The sequence below is a fragment of the Brachyistius frenatus genome, unplaced genomic scaffold, assembly GCF_029030835.1.
Source record: "Brachyistius frenatus isolate BFR_SWC_R1_liver_20210118 unplaced genomic scaffold, ASM2903083v1 Contig_459, whole genome shotgun sequence".
Lineage (NCBI taxonomy): Eukaryota > Metazoa > Chordata > Actinopteri > Embiotocidae > Brachyistius > Brachyistius frenatus.
In genome coordinates, this window is record NW_027211058.1 from 93,336 (window position 1) to 107,581 (window position 14,246).

A 14,246-nucleotide genomic window follows, 5' to 3' on the forward strand; every position below is an offset into this window, starting at 1 on the left:
TACATTAATAGAGAAAATGAACCTCAGTATTATCACCAATTGTCCCAGTGCTGCCCGGACATTACCCTGCTGTTTCTATTATGCTGAAATACAAAGTAATAATTCTTCAGCCCATCAATCACCACTTCAGGTGTAACACTGTAATCCGTCCACTGTATGCTGCTGTTACTCTGCTTCCACACATGGTGGTCTTCCATCACAGCATCCTACCAGCTGGTGAGCAGCACGGACAGTCTCTGTATGTTCCACTTGTTTTTTTTCTTCACGTGAAGCATAAAAAAGGAGGAAAACACAGGGCTTCAGAAAATATGACAAACAAAACAACGCACTGGCCCTTTAACACTCCTGCGATGCTCGGTGCCGCATCAGGAGGTGTTAATGTACCATAAATATTGTGAGTTTAACCGGAAGTAAATCAAATTTGCAGCCAAAACTAAGTTTAAATGTTAAACTGTTACCTGCATACGGTACCTACTTGCATGCGCCATAGTTCAAATAAAAAAAAAAATACTATTTTTTTAGTTTCATTAAAACAACATGTACTTGTACAGTATTTGATATGCCAAAATGGTTTTATTTTGAAATATTGGCGGAAGTTCTGTATATTTTCGTGGTTGAAGAATCGTCAGAGGACCACAAGCAGCCAGACGACAACAAGAAGCGCACGAGACATCTCAGACAGCGGGAAGCCTTTCTCATTTGTGTCAGACGGTAAGTGTCGGCTCTCTCGTTACCGGAGACGTGACGGTATATTTAACGGGACGTTCCTCTTACGGTCAGCGTTGAGTCTCTCGTGCTCCTTCTTGTCTGAGGCTCGTTTATTGCTGGAGAGCAGCTGCACCGGAGCTGTGTTGACAAAGGTGCGTGTGCGCGTGGTAATTTCGCCGTATCTAAATAAGCGCGCGCTTGTATTTGCATACATTTATGCCAGCCGGATTTTGTTGTTGTGTTAGCATTGTCTTCGTGTGTGTGTGTGTGTGTGTGTGTGTGTGTGTGTGTGTGTGTGTGTGTGTGTGTGTGTGTGTGTGTGTGTGTGTGTGTGTGTGTGTCGTGCTTTGTTACATATGACCCCCGAGACTAATTAAAAGACCCCTCTGCGCCGCGCGTGAATGTGGGGGTGGGGGGTACATAAATAATAAGAGTAGTGGAGGGTTGGATGTCAGGAGGAGAGAAAGGGGAGAGGGGCGATTATTAATGGAGGGAAAGTATAAAGAGCGAGAGGAGAGGGAGAAGATGGGCCAGCAAGGGGAGGGAGGAGGGGCAGTATGAGGAAGAAAAGAAGTGTGAAAGCAGAGAAGACTGAGGAAGAGGAGGTAGGAAGGTGTGAGGAGAGACTCGAGGTGAGGAGGAAGTGTTTGTCTGTGAACGTTATGAATCCTCCAGTTCAGATTCTGTCCGTCACCATCTTGCTAGTTTGGAGCAGGAAGTGACCATATTTGGACGAGCTGGGGGAGGAGCCAGCGGTGGATCTGACTGATCTGATTGGAAACCTGAAGATACTACGTCCTGCCCACCGATAGCTGTAACCTGACTGGCCTGTCAATCAAACAGACACGCCCCCAAAAACAGGTCTTCTTGAATCTTCTTTTCTAATGAATGAGGGATTATTTTCAGATGGACCTCCAGAAAACTAATAAGAAGGAGTGACTTTAGCTAACAACACCGAGATAACTGATGGACACATTTTATTCACTTTGGATTTGATGAGAGAAGTTGAATGGGAGTCTATGGAGCCGGAGGCTTTTTGGAGCCGACCTCTAGTGGCACTCGCTGGTATTGCAGTTTAATACACTTCTGGATCAGAACCATTTTACAGACCTGAAGCTACGAACTCTTTTATATTCAATCTGTGGATGTTACCAGTGGAACAGCAACTCTTCTTGAGAACCAGGAAACATAACTACAAATTGAATAGTTTGAGATCTGAAGGCACTTTGGAGGGTGATGAATTAAAAATCCTTTAATCAGTCATTACTATTCGATCACAGTAAAAAACACATTCCTACGTGTTTCTGCCATTAAGGCCTTCATCAGGGGATTTACAATAGATTGTAACTATTGTACATATTACAAATATCATGTGTCCGTAGTAGAAGAGTCCTCTGATAAACTGGCCTCCTGCAGTCCAGACCTGTCAATCATTGAAAACATATGGAGCATCATGAATGAAAAATACGACAAAGGAGACTCTGAACTGTTGAGCAGCTGAAATCCTATGTCAGGCAAGAACGGGACCACATTTCACTTTAAAAACTCCAGAAACGGGTCTCCTCAGTTCCCCAACGTTTACAGAGTGTTGTTAAAAGAAGAGGCGATGCATCACAGTGGTGAACACGATCCTGGAACAACTTTTATGAGATGTGTTTCTCAGCAAACAATAACATGTCAGTTTCAACATTTGATAGGTTGTATTTCCAATTAAATATTTACATTTTACACAGCGTCCCAACTTTTGTGGAAACGGGGTTGTATGAATCGTGCCGATGTTTCAGATGTCGTGATCTGCATCCAGTCATCGTCTCTCTTCTCTCTCACACGTGTTTCAGTCTCTTCATCTTTTCTCTTCGTGTCATCATCTCTCTCTCCTGTTGCTGCCGGGGGTGTTGTGTAACGCCTGCTCTGCCATTAACGGCAGTGTGTGTGTGTGTGTGTGTGTGTGTGTGTGTGTGTGAAGGCAAAACTGAAAGAGGACAGGTTTCCATGGCAGCCATGAGCGGTAACCGCAGCTTGTCATAGCAACCACCTAACATAGATAGATAGATAGATGGATAGATAGATACACAGACAGACAGACCTCTTTGTTCTCATCTCTTTCTCCCTAATTTGCTGTAGTATTGTCTGCGTTGTCATGGCGATGTATAGATTGGTTACGCCCACATGCCCCTCCTCATCCCATCTCCCGCTCGCACTCCTCTCGTGACTTTTCCATCTGTACTCGGCCTCTCTTCATCTTTCGCTACGGACGTTCGATTCCAGAACCATCGCCGAGGCTCCACCCCCTCACTCGCTGACATCACTGCCTGCTGTGTGTGTGTGTGTGTGTGTGTGTGTGTGTGTGTGTGTGTGTGTGTGTGTGTGTGTGTGTGTGTGTGTGTGTGTGTGTGTGTGTGTGTGTGTGTGTGTTTGTTTGTTGTGCTCCAATCCAGTGCCTATAATGATATATATGTACTGCCAGCAGTCAGGTAGCTTATCTTAGCACAAAGCCATGAAATAAGGGCAGTTGCATCACGCTTCACTTTCCCCTTTTGTAATAAATAACATCTTCACACTTTGATGTCTGTAAGGTTTAAACAAATAATAATAATAAACTTTATTTATTAAAGCACCTTTCGAAACCAAGGTTACAAGTTAAAACAAAAATAAAACCATAAATGAATGAGGTCGAACAGGGTGCAGATTGAATCTGTTAGTTTTGGATTGTTATCTTTATATAAACAGCGTAAATGATCTGATGTAAACATTCGGGAGTTTAGACTGAACACAGTTACTGGAGCTTTTATGTCATCTTTTTCAGCTGTGAGAAACTCACATGGTGTGTGTCGTCCTCCTGCTCCTCTGTGTGTCCTCTCTCGGTCTCTCAGATTTCCTGAAGCTCCACCATGCCTGTGGCCTCCACCAGGACAGAGCCGGGTGAGACCCGACATGTTTTCCACAACTGTCCCCGAATATCCGGTTTACAAACGGGATCCTCAAACCACCAGAGTAGAAAAATGTCAGGTGGAAACGGGGTCAATGAATTAATGAAGCGCCGATCTTAACTTGTGATATCAGAATAATGTGGAAGACGTGTCATCACATCCAAACTTGAACCATAAAATGAGAGCTTTGATCCCAGCAATGATTCACCTGAAACAAACAGCATCATTAAAACCTGAAAGATCAGCATTTTATTATTGAAAGCAGCCCTATAACTACTGTGTGTGTGTGTGTGTGTGTGTGTGTGTGTGTGTGTGTGTGTGTGTGTGTGTGTGTGTGTGTGTGTGTGTGTGTGTGTGTGTGTGTGTGTGTGTGTGTGTGTTACAGTGCCCCAGGTGTTGGACGCAATGAGTGACAGCACCATCAGCTCCACCACGGCCAACGACCTGGACCTCATCTACCTCAAAGGAATCATGGAGAGTCCTCTGGTGTGTACACACACATATACACACATATATACACACATACACACATATACACACATATTCACACGTGTACAGACATATACAGTGGTGTGAAAAAGTGTTTGCCTCCTTCCTGATTTCCAATTTTTTTTGCATGTCTGTCACACTTAAATGTTTCAGATCATCAAACAAATTTAAATATTAGTCAAAGATAACACAAGTAAACACAAAATGCAGTTTTCAAATGAAGGTTTTTATTATTAAGGGAGAAAAAAAATCCAAACCCACATGGCCCTGTGTGAAAAAGTGTTTCCCTCCTGTTAAAACATAACTTAACTGTGGTTTATCACACCTGAGTTCAATTTCTCTAGCCACACCCAGGCCTGATTACTGACACACCTGTTCTCAATTAAGAAATCACTTCAATAGGACCTGCCTGACAAAGTGAAGTAGACCAAAAGATCCTCAAAAGATAGACATCATGCCGAGATCCAAAGAAATTCAGGAACAAATGAGAAAGAAAGTAATTGAGATCTATCAGTCTGGAAAAGGTTCTAAAGCCATTTCTAAAGCTTTGGGACTCCAGAGAACCACAGTGAGAACCATTATCCACAAATGGAGAAAACATGGAACAGTGGTGAACCTTCCCAGAAGTGGCCGGCCGACCAAAATTACCCCAAGAGCGCAGCAACGACTCATCCGAGAGGTCACAAAAGACCCCACAACAACATCCAAAGAACTGCAGGCCTCACTTACCTCAGTTAAGGTCAGTGTTCATGACTCCACCATAAGAAAGAGACTCGGCAGAAATGGCTGCATGGCAGAGTTCCAAGACCAAAACCACCGCTGAGCAAAAAGGACATTAAGGCTCGTCTCATTTTTGCCAGAAAACATCTTGATGATCCCCAAGACTTTTGGGAAAATACTCTGTGGACTGACGAGACAAAAGTTGAACTTTTGGGAAGGTGTGTGTCCCGTTACATCTGGCGTAAAAGTAACACCGCATTTCAGAAGAAGAACCTCATACCAACAGTAAAACATGGTGGTGGTGGTGTGATGGTCTGGGGCTGTTTTGCTGCTTCAGGACCTGGAAGACTTGCTGTGATAAATGGAACCATGAATTCTACCGTCTACCAAAACATCCTGAAGGAGAACGTCCGGCCATCTGTTCGTGACCTCAAGCTGAAGCCAACTTGGGTTCTGCAGCAGGACGATGATCCAAAACACACCAGCAAGTCCACCTCTGAATGGATGAAGAGAAACCAAATGAAGACTTTGGAGTGGCCTCGTCAAAGTCCTGACCTGAATCCTGTTGAGATGCTGTGGCATGACCTTAAAAAGGCGGTTGGTGCTAGAAAACCCTCCAATGTGGCTGAATTACAACAACTCTGTAAAGATGAGTCGGCCAACATTTCTCCACAGCTGGAAAAGACTCATTGCAAGTTATCGCAAACACTTGATTTCAGTTGTTGCTGCTGAGGGTGGCCCAACCAGTTATTAGGTTTAGGGGGCAAACACTTTTTCACACAGGACCATGTGGGTTTGGATTTTTTTTCTCCCTTAATAATAAAAACCTTCATTTAAAAACTGTATTTTGTGTTTACTTGTTATCTTTGACTAATATTTAAATTTGTTTGATGATCTGAAACATTTAAGTGACAAACATGCAAAAAAATAAGAAATCAGGAAGGAGGCAAACACTTTTTCAGACACACACATACAGTATATACACTCAAACATTTACACACACATATATATACATACACACAGAGACACATATACACACGTAGATAAATGAAACTACACTTGCTTGTTGCTGATGATGTGACTGTCCTGTACGTAACTGTGTGTGTCTACCTATACATGTATATCTATCTATCTATCTATCTGTGTGTGTGTGTGTGTGTGTGTGTGTGTGTGTGTGTGTGTGTGTGTGTGTGTGTGTGTGTGTGTGTGTGTATATGTGTGTGTGTGTGTGTGTGTGTGTGTGTGTGTGTATCAGGAGCAGGATGAGGGTCTGAAGGAGCCTCGTCTGTCTCCGGTGAGAGACAACAACATGGAGCTGCTGCAGGAGATCCTCAGAGACCTGGACCCGTTCACACAGCGCTCCGACACGGCAGCCGAGCTCTCCCGCATCCTCACACAGCCACACTTCCAGGTCGGGAACACACACACACACACACACACACACACACACACACACACACACACACACACACACACACACACACACACACACAGATCTGATTATGTTCCCATCATACACAGCTGGTTGAAATAATCATACAATTCATGTTTTGTGTCTCAGTCTCTGTTGGAGACTCACGACTCCGTGGCGTCCCAGGCGTGTGACACCCCCCCTCTCAGCCCATGTGACTTCGTGGATCACGAAACAGAAGAGAACCACACACACAACCTGCACCTGCCCCCTGATGCAATCCGCATGGTGGGGATACGCAAAGTGGCGGGAGAGCACCTGGTGGGTCCCGCTAAACCGTTAAAACTCCCGTTAAAATGAAATGAGTTTTATCGACACGTGCAGTTGTCAGAGACGTCTCTTTGTTGGTTTCATCCAGCAGGTCTATGTGTTGAATGAACATGAATTAAACAGCATCTAAAGCTCTTATTTTGACAGCTGATGTAGTCCTTGTTTCTATATTCCAGTCACAGACGGTCTGTTCTGGAAACATACGCAGCGTTTAGGACCTTGTAGGAGCTTGTAGGAACTTTGAGCCTCATGGTTCTCTAAGTTTTAATAAATAAATATAAAAAAGATTAGAACTAAAATATTTATGTGATGTGCAGCATGATTACTATCACAGGAATTGATTACAGATTTATGACTTTATCAGGTAGAGCTAAAAAAAAATTTAAAAAAAATTTAAAAAATTCACAACCTGTAACTTTTCTAATTCCCATAATTTAAGTAAAAAACATCGCAATTTGTGAGAAAATCTGCAGCGAAATGAAAAATGTTTGATCGCAACAATCAAAAAAGATCTCTGCGAAGTCCTGGAGGGACTGAAGGAGATGCTGGTCTTATCCTACAAGATGCAGATGACAGACTATTAATTGCGTTTCAGGGGGTGACGTTCAAGGTGGAGGCCGGAGAGCTGGTGATCGCCCGCATCCTCCACGGTGGGATGATCGACCAGCAGGGACTGCTGCACGTCGGAGACATCATCAAAGAGGTGAGCTAACCTTTAAGTATGACTTACTGATGTGTCAGGATCAGCAACAACTGGAACTTGAAGTTGAATAGAAGTTGTTTCTTTTTTAAACGTGGGCACCGGAAATAGTTGAGCACAAAACACTCGTTAAAACAACAAACTACATCTCCTTCATGAGTTTCATTTGTACACGTATGACGGCAGCTGTCTTTACTGCACTCGTCTACACAGCCAGGCTCGCTGTTTGTCCATCTTTCCAGCTTTTATGCTCTTCTAACTGCCTTAAGAAGTCATATCAAAATAAAAGTTGTTCTTTATTCTCCCGATGTTGCCGTGTCGGCAGGTGAATGGACGAGAGGTGGGCCGAGATCCCCGAGTGTTGCAGGAGGAGCTGCAGGCAACCAGTGGAAGTGTTGTTCTCAAGATACTGCCCAGCTACCACGAGGCCATCCCACCCAGACAGGTGACACAAACAAACAAACAAACCCTCACAAACAAATCTCAGACAAAAAAAACCTCACAAACAAACAAACCTCACAAACAAACCTCAGACAAATAAACATCACAAACAAACAAACCTCACAGACAAACAAACCTCACAAACAAACCGCAGACCTCCTGTCTTTGGTTTTAGTTTTTTTCTGTCAGAAATAAACCAAAGTTCTTCTCAGTAACAAGAATAAAATATCAGAGCTCATAGTGAGATGTGTCTGTATGTATTTTCCTCAGGTGTTCTTCAAGTGTCACTACGACTATGACCCGGCCAATGACAACCTGATTCCCTGTAAGGAGGCGGGGCTACGGTTTGAGACGGGGGACATCCTGCAGATCGTCAACCAGGACGACGTCAACTGGTGGCAGGTGACAGAAACATCACGTGTACATGCTAAATACATATGAGCCTTCATAGTGTTGGTGTTCGTTACGAGTCTGTGCAGTAACTGTGTGCGTGTGTGTGTGTGTGTGTGTGTGTGTGTGTGTGTGTGTGTGTGTGTGTGTGTGTGTGTGTGTGTGTGTGTGTGTGCGTGTGTGTGTGTGCGTGTGTGCAGGCCCGTCATGTAGAGGGTGGGAGTGCCGGTCTGATCCCGAGTCAGACGTTGGAGGAGAAGAGGAAAGCTTTTGTTAAGAGAGATGTGGAGCTGGCACCTGCAGGTGAGAGGAGAGAAACAATGATTACTGCCACCTGGTGGTCAAATCACAGGCCAGAAAATAAATACCATGTTAGGGACGTAACATATCATCGTTCACGATAATACCGGTACTATTTTTCAGAAGAAAGAGACAATGATATCGTGTTAAAGGCAATTTTCCGACTTGTTGACGTAACGACGTGATTCCGATAAGTCATTGTTTGACATAGACATAGAGGTTGAAGCACAGACTGTATATAAAGATGGACGACACATTTTTCTCCGATTATACTAAAGTAAAGCTTAAAAATCAGCGTGCTGCCATCTATGAACCAGCCCACACAGAGGTGATAGAGGGGGAGGAGCCACAGTATTGTAGCCCCGCCCATACACTCCACAGCTACTTCACTTAGAGATGTTTTTTTTTTTTAGTTTAGCCCATGTCCCATCCACAAACAGTGAGGGGGGAAGGGAGGGAAGGAGGGGGTGGGGGATTATGAGCTGTACTGCAACCAGCCACCAGGGGGCAGCTGTCAGGACATCAATGTTATAATAAACACAAAGCTCAGACATGAGAGTCACATCTCTTTATCATAACAAACACTTTTTGGCACATATAACTGTGATTTGTCTTTTGTTTCTTTTATAAATGCTATAAACACGCACGTAAGTGTCTGTAAAATTTACATAAGCAAACCATAATTTAGTTCTAGTTGTTAGAAACGTGTCGGCTCTGTGATTAACACTCAGTTACTAAAAGTTCAGCGAGGAGCAGGTTTGAGATGAGAATGGAAAGGAAGGCATGTCACTCATTCATTCATTCATTCAACCTTTATTTATACTTGAGAAATCACAATAAATACCAGGCCAGGAAAAATAAAAACAATATCAGTGATCACAGCAATAAGACGAGCTGACAGAGATGAGGTTGTACTGCAGTTTGAATTCATAGATAACCATTTAACTGTCAGATTAACCTCAAAGATGAATAGAAAGTAAGCTTTAAACTATAAGGAAGGTAGTTTGAATAAATAAAACAGTTATATAAAACAATTACAAAACTGACGTCACTAACTCCTTTAACGTGACAGGAAATCTTTGTACCGGTGTTGGAGGGAAGAAGAAGAAGAAGATGATGTATGTGACCACCAAAAATGCAGGTAAACACTCGGTTTGTGATTTTATTTGTTTGCTTCCTCAGTTTAACAATGATTTCTCAGTCGTCACCTCTCTTCTCTCCCCGCCTGACTTCCTGTCCTCTCTCTCTCTCTCTCTCTCTCTCTCTCAGAGTTCGACAGACATGAGATCCTGCTCTACGAGGAGGTGGCCAAGGTCCCGCCTTTCAAGAGGAAAACTCTGATTTTGATTGGTGCTCAGGGTGTGGGGAGGCGGAGACTGAAGAACAAGCTCCTGCTGGGGGATACTCAGCTGTTTGGCACCACTATACCATGTAGGAAAAGACACACTAACAAACTATTGTGTGTTTCTGCTTGGTTGTGTTTTTTTTTTACAGTGTAACGTTTTCCTGACTTCCTTCCAAATAGATCAAATTTAGATTTGTCATTAAAATGCAGCCAAGCATTGTGAAGACAGACAAAATAGAGCAGAGTACATCTTGAACATTTAAACTATGTCTGAATGGATCCGCCACATAAAACATGGCGCGTGGTGTTAAATGACTGACCGTGTTCCTGTGTCTGTCCAGACACCTCCAGGAAGGCCAAGAAGGGCGAGCGCGAGAGTCGGATGTACGCCTTCACGAGCCGCAGCAAGATGGAGACGGACATCAAGAACGGACGTTACCTGGAGCACGGAGAGTACGACGGCAGCCTGTACGGCTTAAAGATAGACTCCATACACGAGGTGGTGGAGGCGGGACGTGTCTGCATCCTGGACGCCAACCCGCAGGTCAGTTTTTGTTTTTTTACGCTTCCACTATGCAGGGCAACAAGTTGGACATTTCTGTAATTGTAGAAAAAACGGATGTAAAGCAGCGCTGACGGACTTCCTGCCGAGTTCAGCAGTCAGTTTTTACACTAACTGCTGTCGGGTGATGAGCTGTTCTCAAGAAAGCTCCTGAGAAGAGTCGCAGATTTGTTCTCACCTGCGTTCTTATCCCGATGAATCACTCGTTCCTCGTAGGTTGAAAGCCTAAGTTGTTACTCATTAGCATAAACGCCCCGCCAACGCCCATAAAAGGGCATGAGACTACAGCGAGGGAGAAAAGAGAAATTCAGAGAAACTTAGATGACGTCGACAGACGGTGGAGCAGCAGACTCCAAGAGGAAGAACAACTTCTGCGGGAAGTGAACAGGAAAGGAGCCGTCATATTTAAAACAGTAGCGTAAGTACTGGATGTCAAAATAATTTAAAAAGTAAAACGTGCACGGGACGTGATTGCTCATTCAGTGATCAGGAGAACGGCGCAAAACCAATGATGTGACCACGAACCTGCTGCACACTGTAAACACAAATGCTCAAAATAATGAAATAGATTTTGTCGTAAAAATACAAAAATAAAGAATCGGCTAACTTTAATATTTTGCTGTGACGCTTTCCTCCTTTTGAGTTCAGTAAACTAATAATAATTAAATTGAACAATTTTTTGGATTAAGTTACCAACACTTAAAAGTATAGTTTCACTGTACTTATTGTTTCCACAGTAGAAACTGGTGTATGTGAGCACAGTCAGGCTGTATTACATTATTTCCATTAATATACTTAGCTATGGCAGCCTGTCCAGGTAAATTGACGGTCGCCGGGTACATTCAATGACCCACTTCAGCCTTCTTAATTTATTTTTAATCTTTTAATCGAGAGGACGACGCTCTCGACGCAAGATCTGTTTCAGAGCATCTGAGGGAGCGGAGGTGAAGCGACGTTTCCGAATGCAGCATGCGTGTTTGAGTGGGCGTGGCTGCAGCTCATCAGGTGTGTGGAGGCTCCGCCTGCAGCTCATCAGGTGTGTTGAGGCTCCGCCTGCAGCTCATCAGGTGTGTGGAGGCTCCAGCTGCTCCTCCTGTGACTCACACAGCTGATCCTCATTCCACTAATCAACACTCAGTATATCAGTACATCTACTGCTGGTCCAGAACTCAACCTTCTTCAGATCGTTCCTTCTTCCATCGTAACCCAGTCGCTGTGTTCAGTCTTCAGTCATTCATGTTTCACCAGCAGATGTGTACTGACCAGCTCCAGTCCTGCGTTCCTTGAGCTTCAGCCGGCCCACTGACCTACTGACCTCCATCCGGTTCAGCTACAATCACCAGCAACCTCCTCTCCTCCTCATCGAGCCACTACCAATAATCTTTCCCTTCAGTTTTTGATAAATCTCTTGACTTTTCTCCGTTGTCAGCATGCTGCATTTGGATCCACTCGTCTGCATTAAAAAATAAATGTTATTTATTTTTCTGGGTTTTTCATTGTTAGCTAGTGCAGCCTGTTAAATCAGAGAGAACAAGGAAATACTGAACCAAAGATGTCAACTCGAGCGTTTAAGTTAGTTGTACTTAATGTAACTGAGGCAACGAGTTGCTGCAAAGTTTTTATGTTTTGGGTCACGATTTTGATTATTAATATTTAAAAGTGTTTAACTTGCGTCTAATTTTTTTTTTAAAGTCTAAAAAGACTGATAAATGTTGAGTTAACGTAAAAGAAAGTGTTTGTGTACGTATGTTTTTAAGTTCTGAAATCCCATAGAAGAGGTGAATGAAAACTTCAAGTCCAAGTGACTGAAAATATTTAAGAAAAACTTTAATTTAAGTGTAATCAGAGCGTTCATGCAGGATGTAATTCAAATATTATTAAAGTTTTATTTAAGTTGATCACGTGACTACTGGCCAGCAGGTAAAGTTAACTGTTTTGTACCCTGATATCTAAAACGTGTCAGAATGCATCATGGGAACATTAGTCTGTTTTAATGAGGAACATTTTAAGCATAATAAATCCCAGTGGGGAGCTGATGTGGTCCTCCAGCGCTGCTTTATGTACCAGTTCGGTCCGGCTGCACGACATGATTTACATGCTTGAACTTCATCCTCACTGACGAGCTCGTCAAGTCAGTTGGGCGTCATGTGCCTCTCTCAGGGGCGTCTGTGGGCGAGTACAAAGTAAGTCATTCACTGTCATCCGTCCGGGATGTCCTGCAGCCGAGCGCCGGAAAATAAAGATAATTCTGACGCGTGTGTTTGTCTCAGTCTCTGAAAGTGCTGCGGACCTCCGAGTTCCTGCCCTACGTGGTCTTCCTGCAGTCTCCCGACTTTGAGGTGCTCAAGGCGATGAATCACTCGGCCGTGGAGGCGGACGTGGTCACGAAGACGCTGACGGTACAAAGCTCCCTCCTGTCCGATCGCACACGCGTGTGGAGAGAATTAACATTTCCAGCTGAACTATTCCCAGAAAGATTAAACGACTCCCAAATACATCCGTGATGGAGTTTCTGTGATTGTGTGTCTCAGGATGAAGAGCTGCAGAGGACGTGTGACGAGAGCTGTAAGATCCAGGCCGCCTACGGCCACTACTTCGACCTGAGCGTTGTCAACGACAACCTGGACGAGACCTACCGCACCGTCAAGGCTGCGCTGGAGACGGTTTCCAAGAACCCGCAGTGGGTCCCAGTCACCTGGGTGTTCTAAAAAGGTGGAGAACACAGACACACCGTTTAAATAATGGACCGTCTCATCTAGATTTTACAGTGCCTTGCAAAAGTATTGACCCCCCTTGGCGTATTTCTTTTTTTGTTGCCTTACAACCTGGAATTAAAATTGATTTTTTTTTTTTTTTTGGGGGGGGGGGGTTGTATCATTTGATTTACACAACATGCCTACCACTTTGAAGATGCAAAATATGTTTTATTGTGAAACAAGAAATAAGACCAAAAAAAAAACAGAAAACTTGAGCGTGCATAACTATTCACCCCCCCAAAGTCAATACTTTGTAGAGCCCCCTTTTGCAGCAATTACAGCTGCAAGTCTCTTGGGGTATGTATCTATAAGCTTGGCACATCTAGCCATTGGGATTTTTGCCGATTCTTCAAGGCAAAACTGTTCCAGCTCCTTCAAGTTGGATGGGTTCCGCTGGTGTACACCAATCTTTAAGTCATACCACAGATTCTCAATTGGATTGAGGTCTGGGCTTTGACTTTGACTTTCCAAGACATTTAAATGTTTCCCCTTAAACCACTCGAGTGTTGCTTTAGCAGTATGCTTAGGGTCATTGTCCTGCTGGAAGGTGAACCTCCGTCCCAGTCTCAAATCTCTGGAAGACTGAAACAGGTTTCCCTCAAGAATTTCCCTGTATTTAGCGCCATCCATCATTCCTTCAATTCTGACCAGTTTCCCAGTCCCTGCCGATGAAAAACATCCCCACAGCATGATGCTGCCACCACCATGCTTCACTGTGGGGATGGTGTTCTCGGGGTGTGATATGAGAGGTGTTGGGTTTGCGCCAGACATAGTGTTTTCCTTGATGGCCAAAAAGCTCAATTTTAGTCTCATCTGACCAGAGTACCTTCTTCCATATGTTTGGGGAGTCTCCCACATGCCTTTTGGCGAACACCAAACGTGTTTGCTTATTTTTTTCTTTAAGCAATGGCTTTTTTCTGGCCACTCTTCCGTAAAGCCCAGCTCTGTGGAGTGTACAGCTTAAAGTGGTCCTATGGACAGAAACTCCAATCTCCGCTGTGGAGCTTTGCAGCTCCTTCAGGGTTATCTTTGGTCTCTTTGTTGCCTCTCTGATTAATGCCCTCCTTGCCTGGTCCGTGAGTTTTAGTGGGCGGCCCTCTCTTGCCAGGTTTGTTGTGGTGCCATATTCTTTCCATTTTTTAATAATGGCTTTAATGGTGCTCC

General features: G+C 43.9%; 1 protein-coding gene across 2 annotated transcripts; it reads left to right on the forward strand.

Moving 5' to 3' along the window:
- The first annotated feature begins 631 nt into the window (after positions 1–631).
- On the forward strand, positions 632–13,430 carry LOC138614151 (MAGUK p55 subfamily member 2-like). Of its 2 annotated transcripts, none has more exons than XM_069687395.1 (14): positions 632–711; positions 3,582–3,630; positions 4,024–4,124; positions 6,103–6,258; positions 6,409–6,579; positions 7,184–7,291; positions 7,614–7,733; positions 8,000–8,131; positions 8,320–8,422; positions 9,492–9,560; positions 9,689–9,850; positions 10,106–10,308; positions 12,597–12,725; positions 12,858–13,430. In XM_069687395.1, exons 2-14 carry the CDS (start codon positions 3,600–3,602, stop codon positions 13,032–13,034), a joined length of 1,662 nt encoding a protein of 553 aa, XP_069543496.1. In that variant the 5' UTR covers positions 632–711; positions 3,582–3,599; the 3' UTR covers positions 13,035–13,430. The 2 variants fall into 2 exon arrangements, with proteins under 2 accessions (XP_069543496.1, XP_069543497.1); XM_069687396.1 differs by lacking the exon at positions 632–711 and adding an exon at positions 773–860.
- Positions 13,431–14,246: the final 816 nt, after the last annotated feature.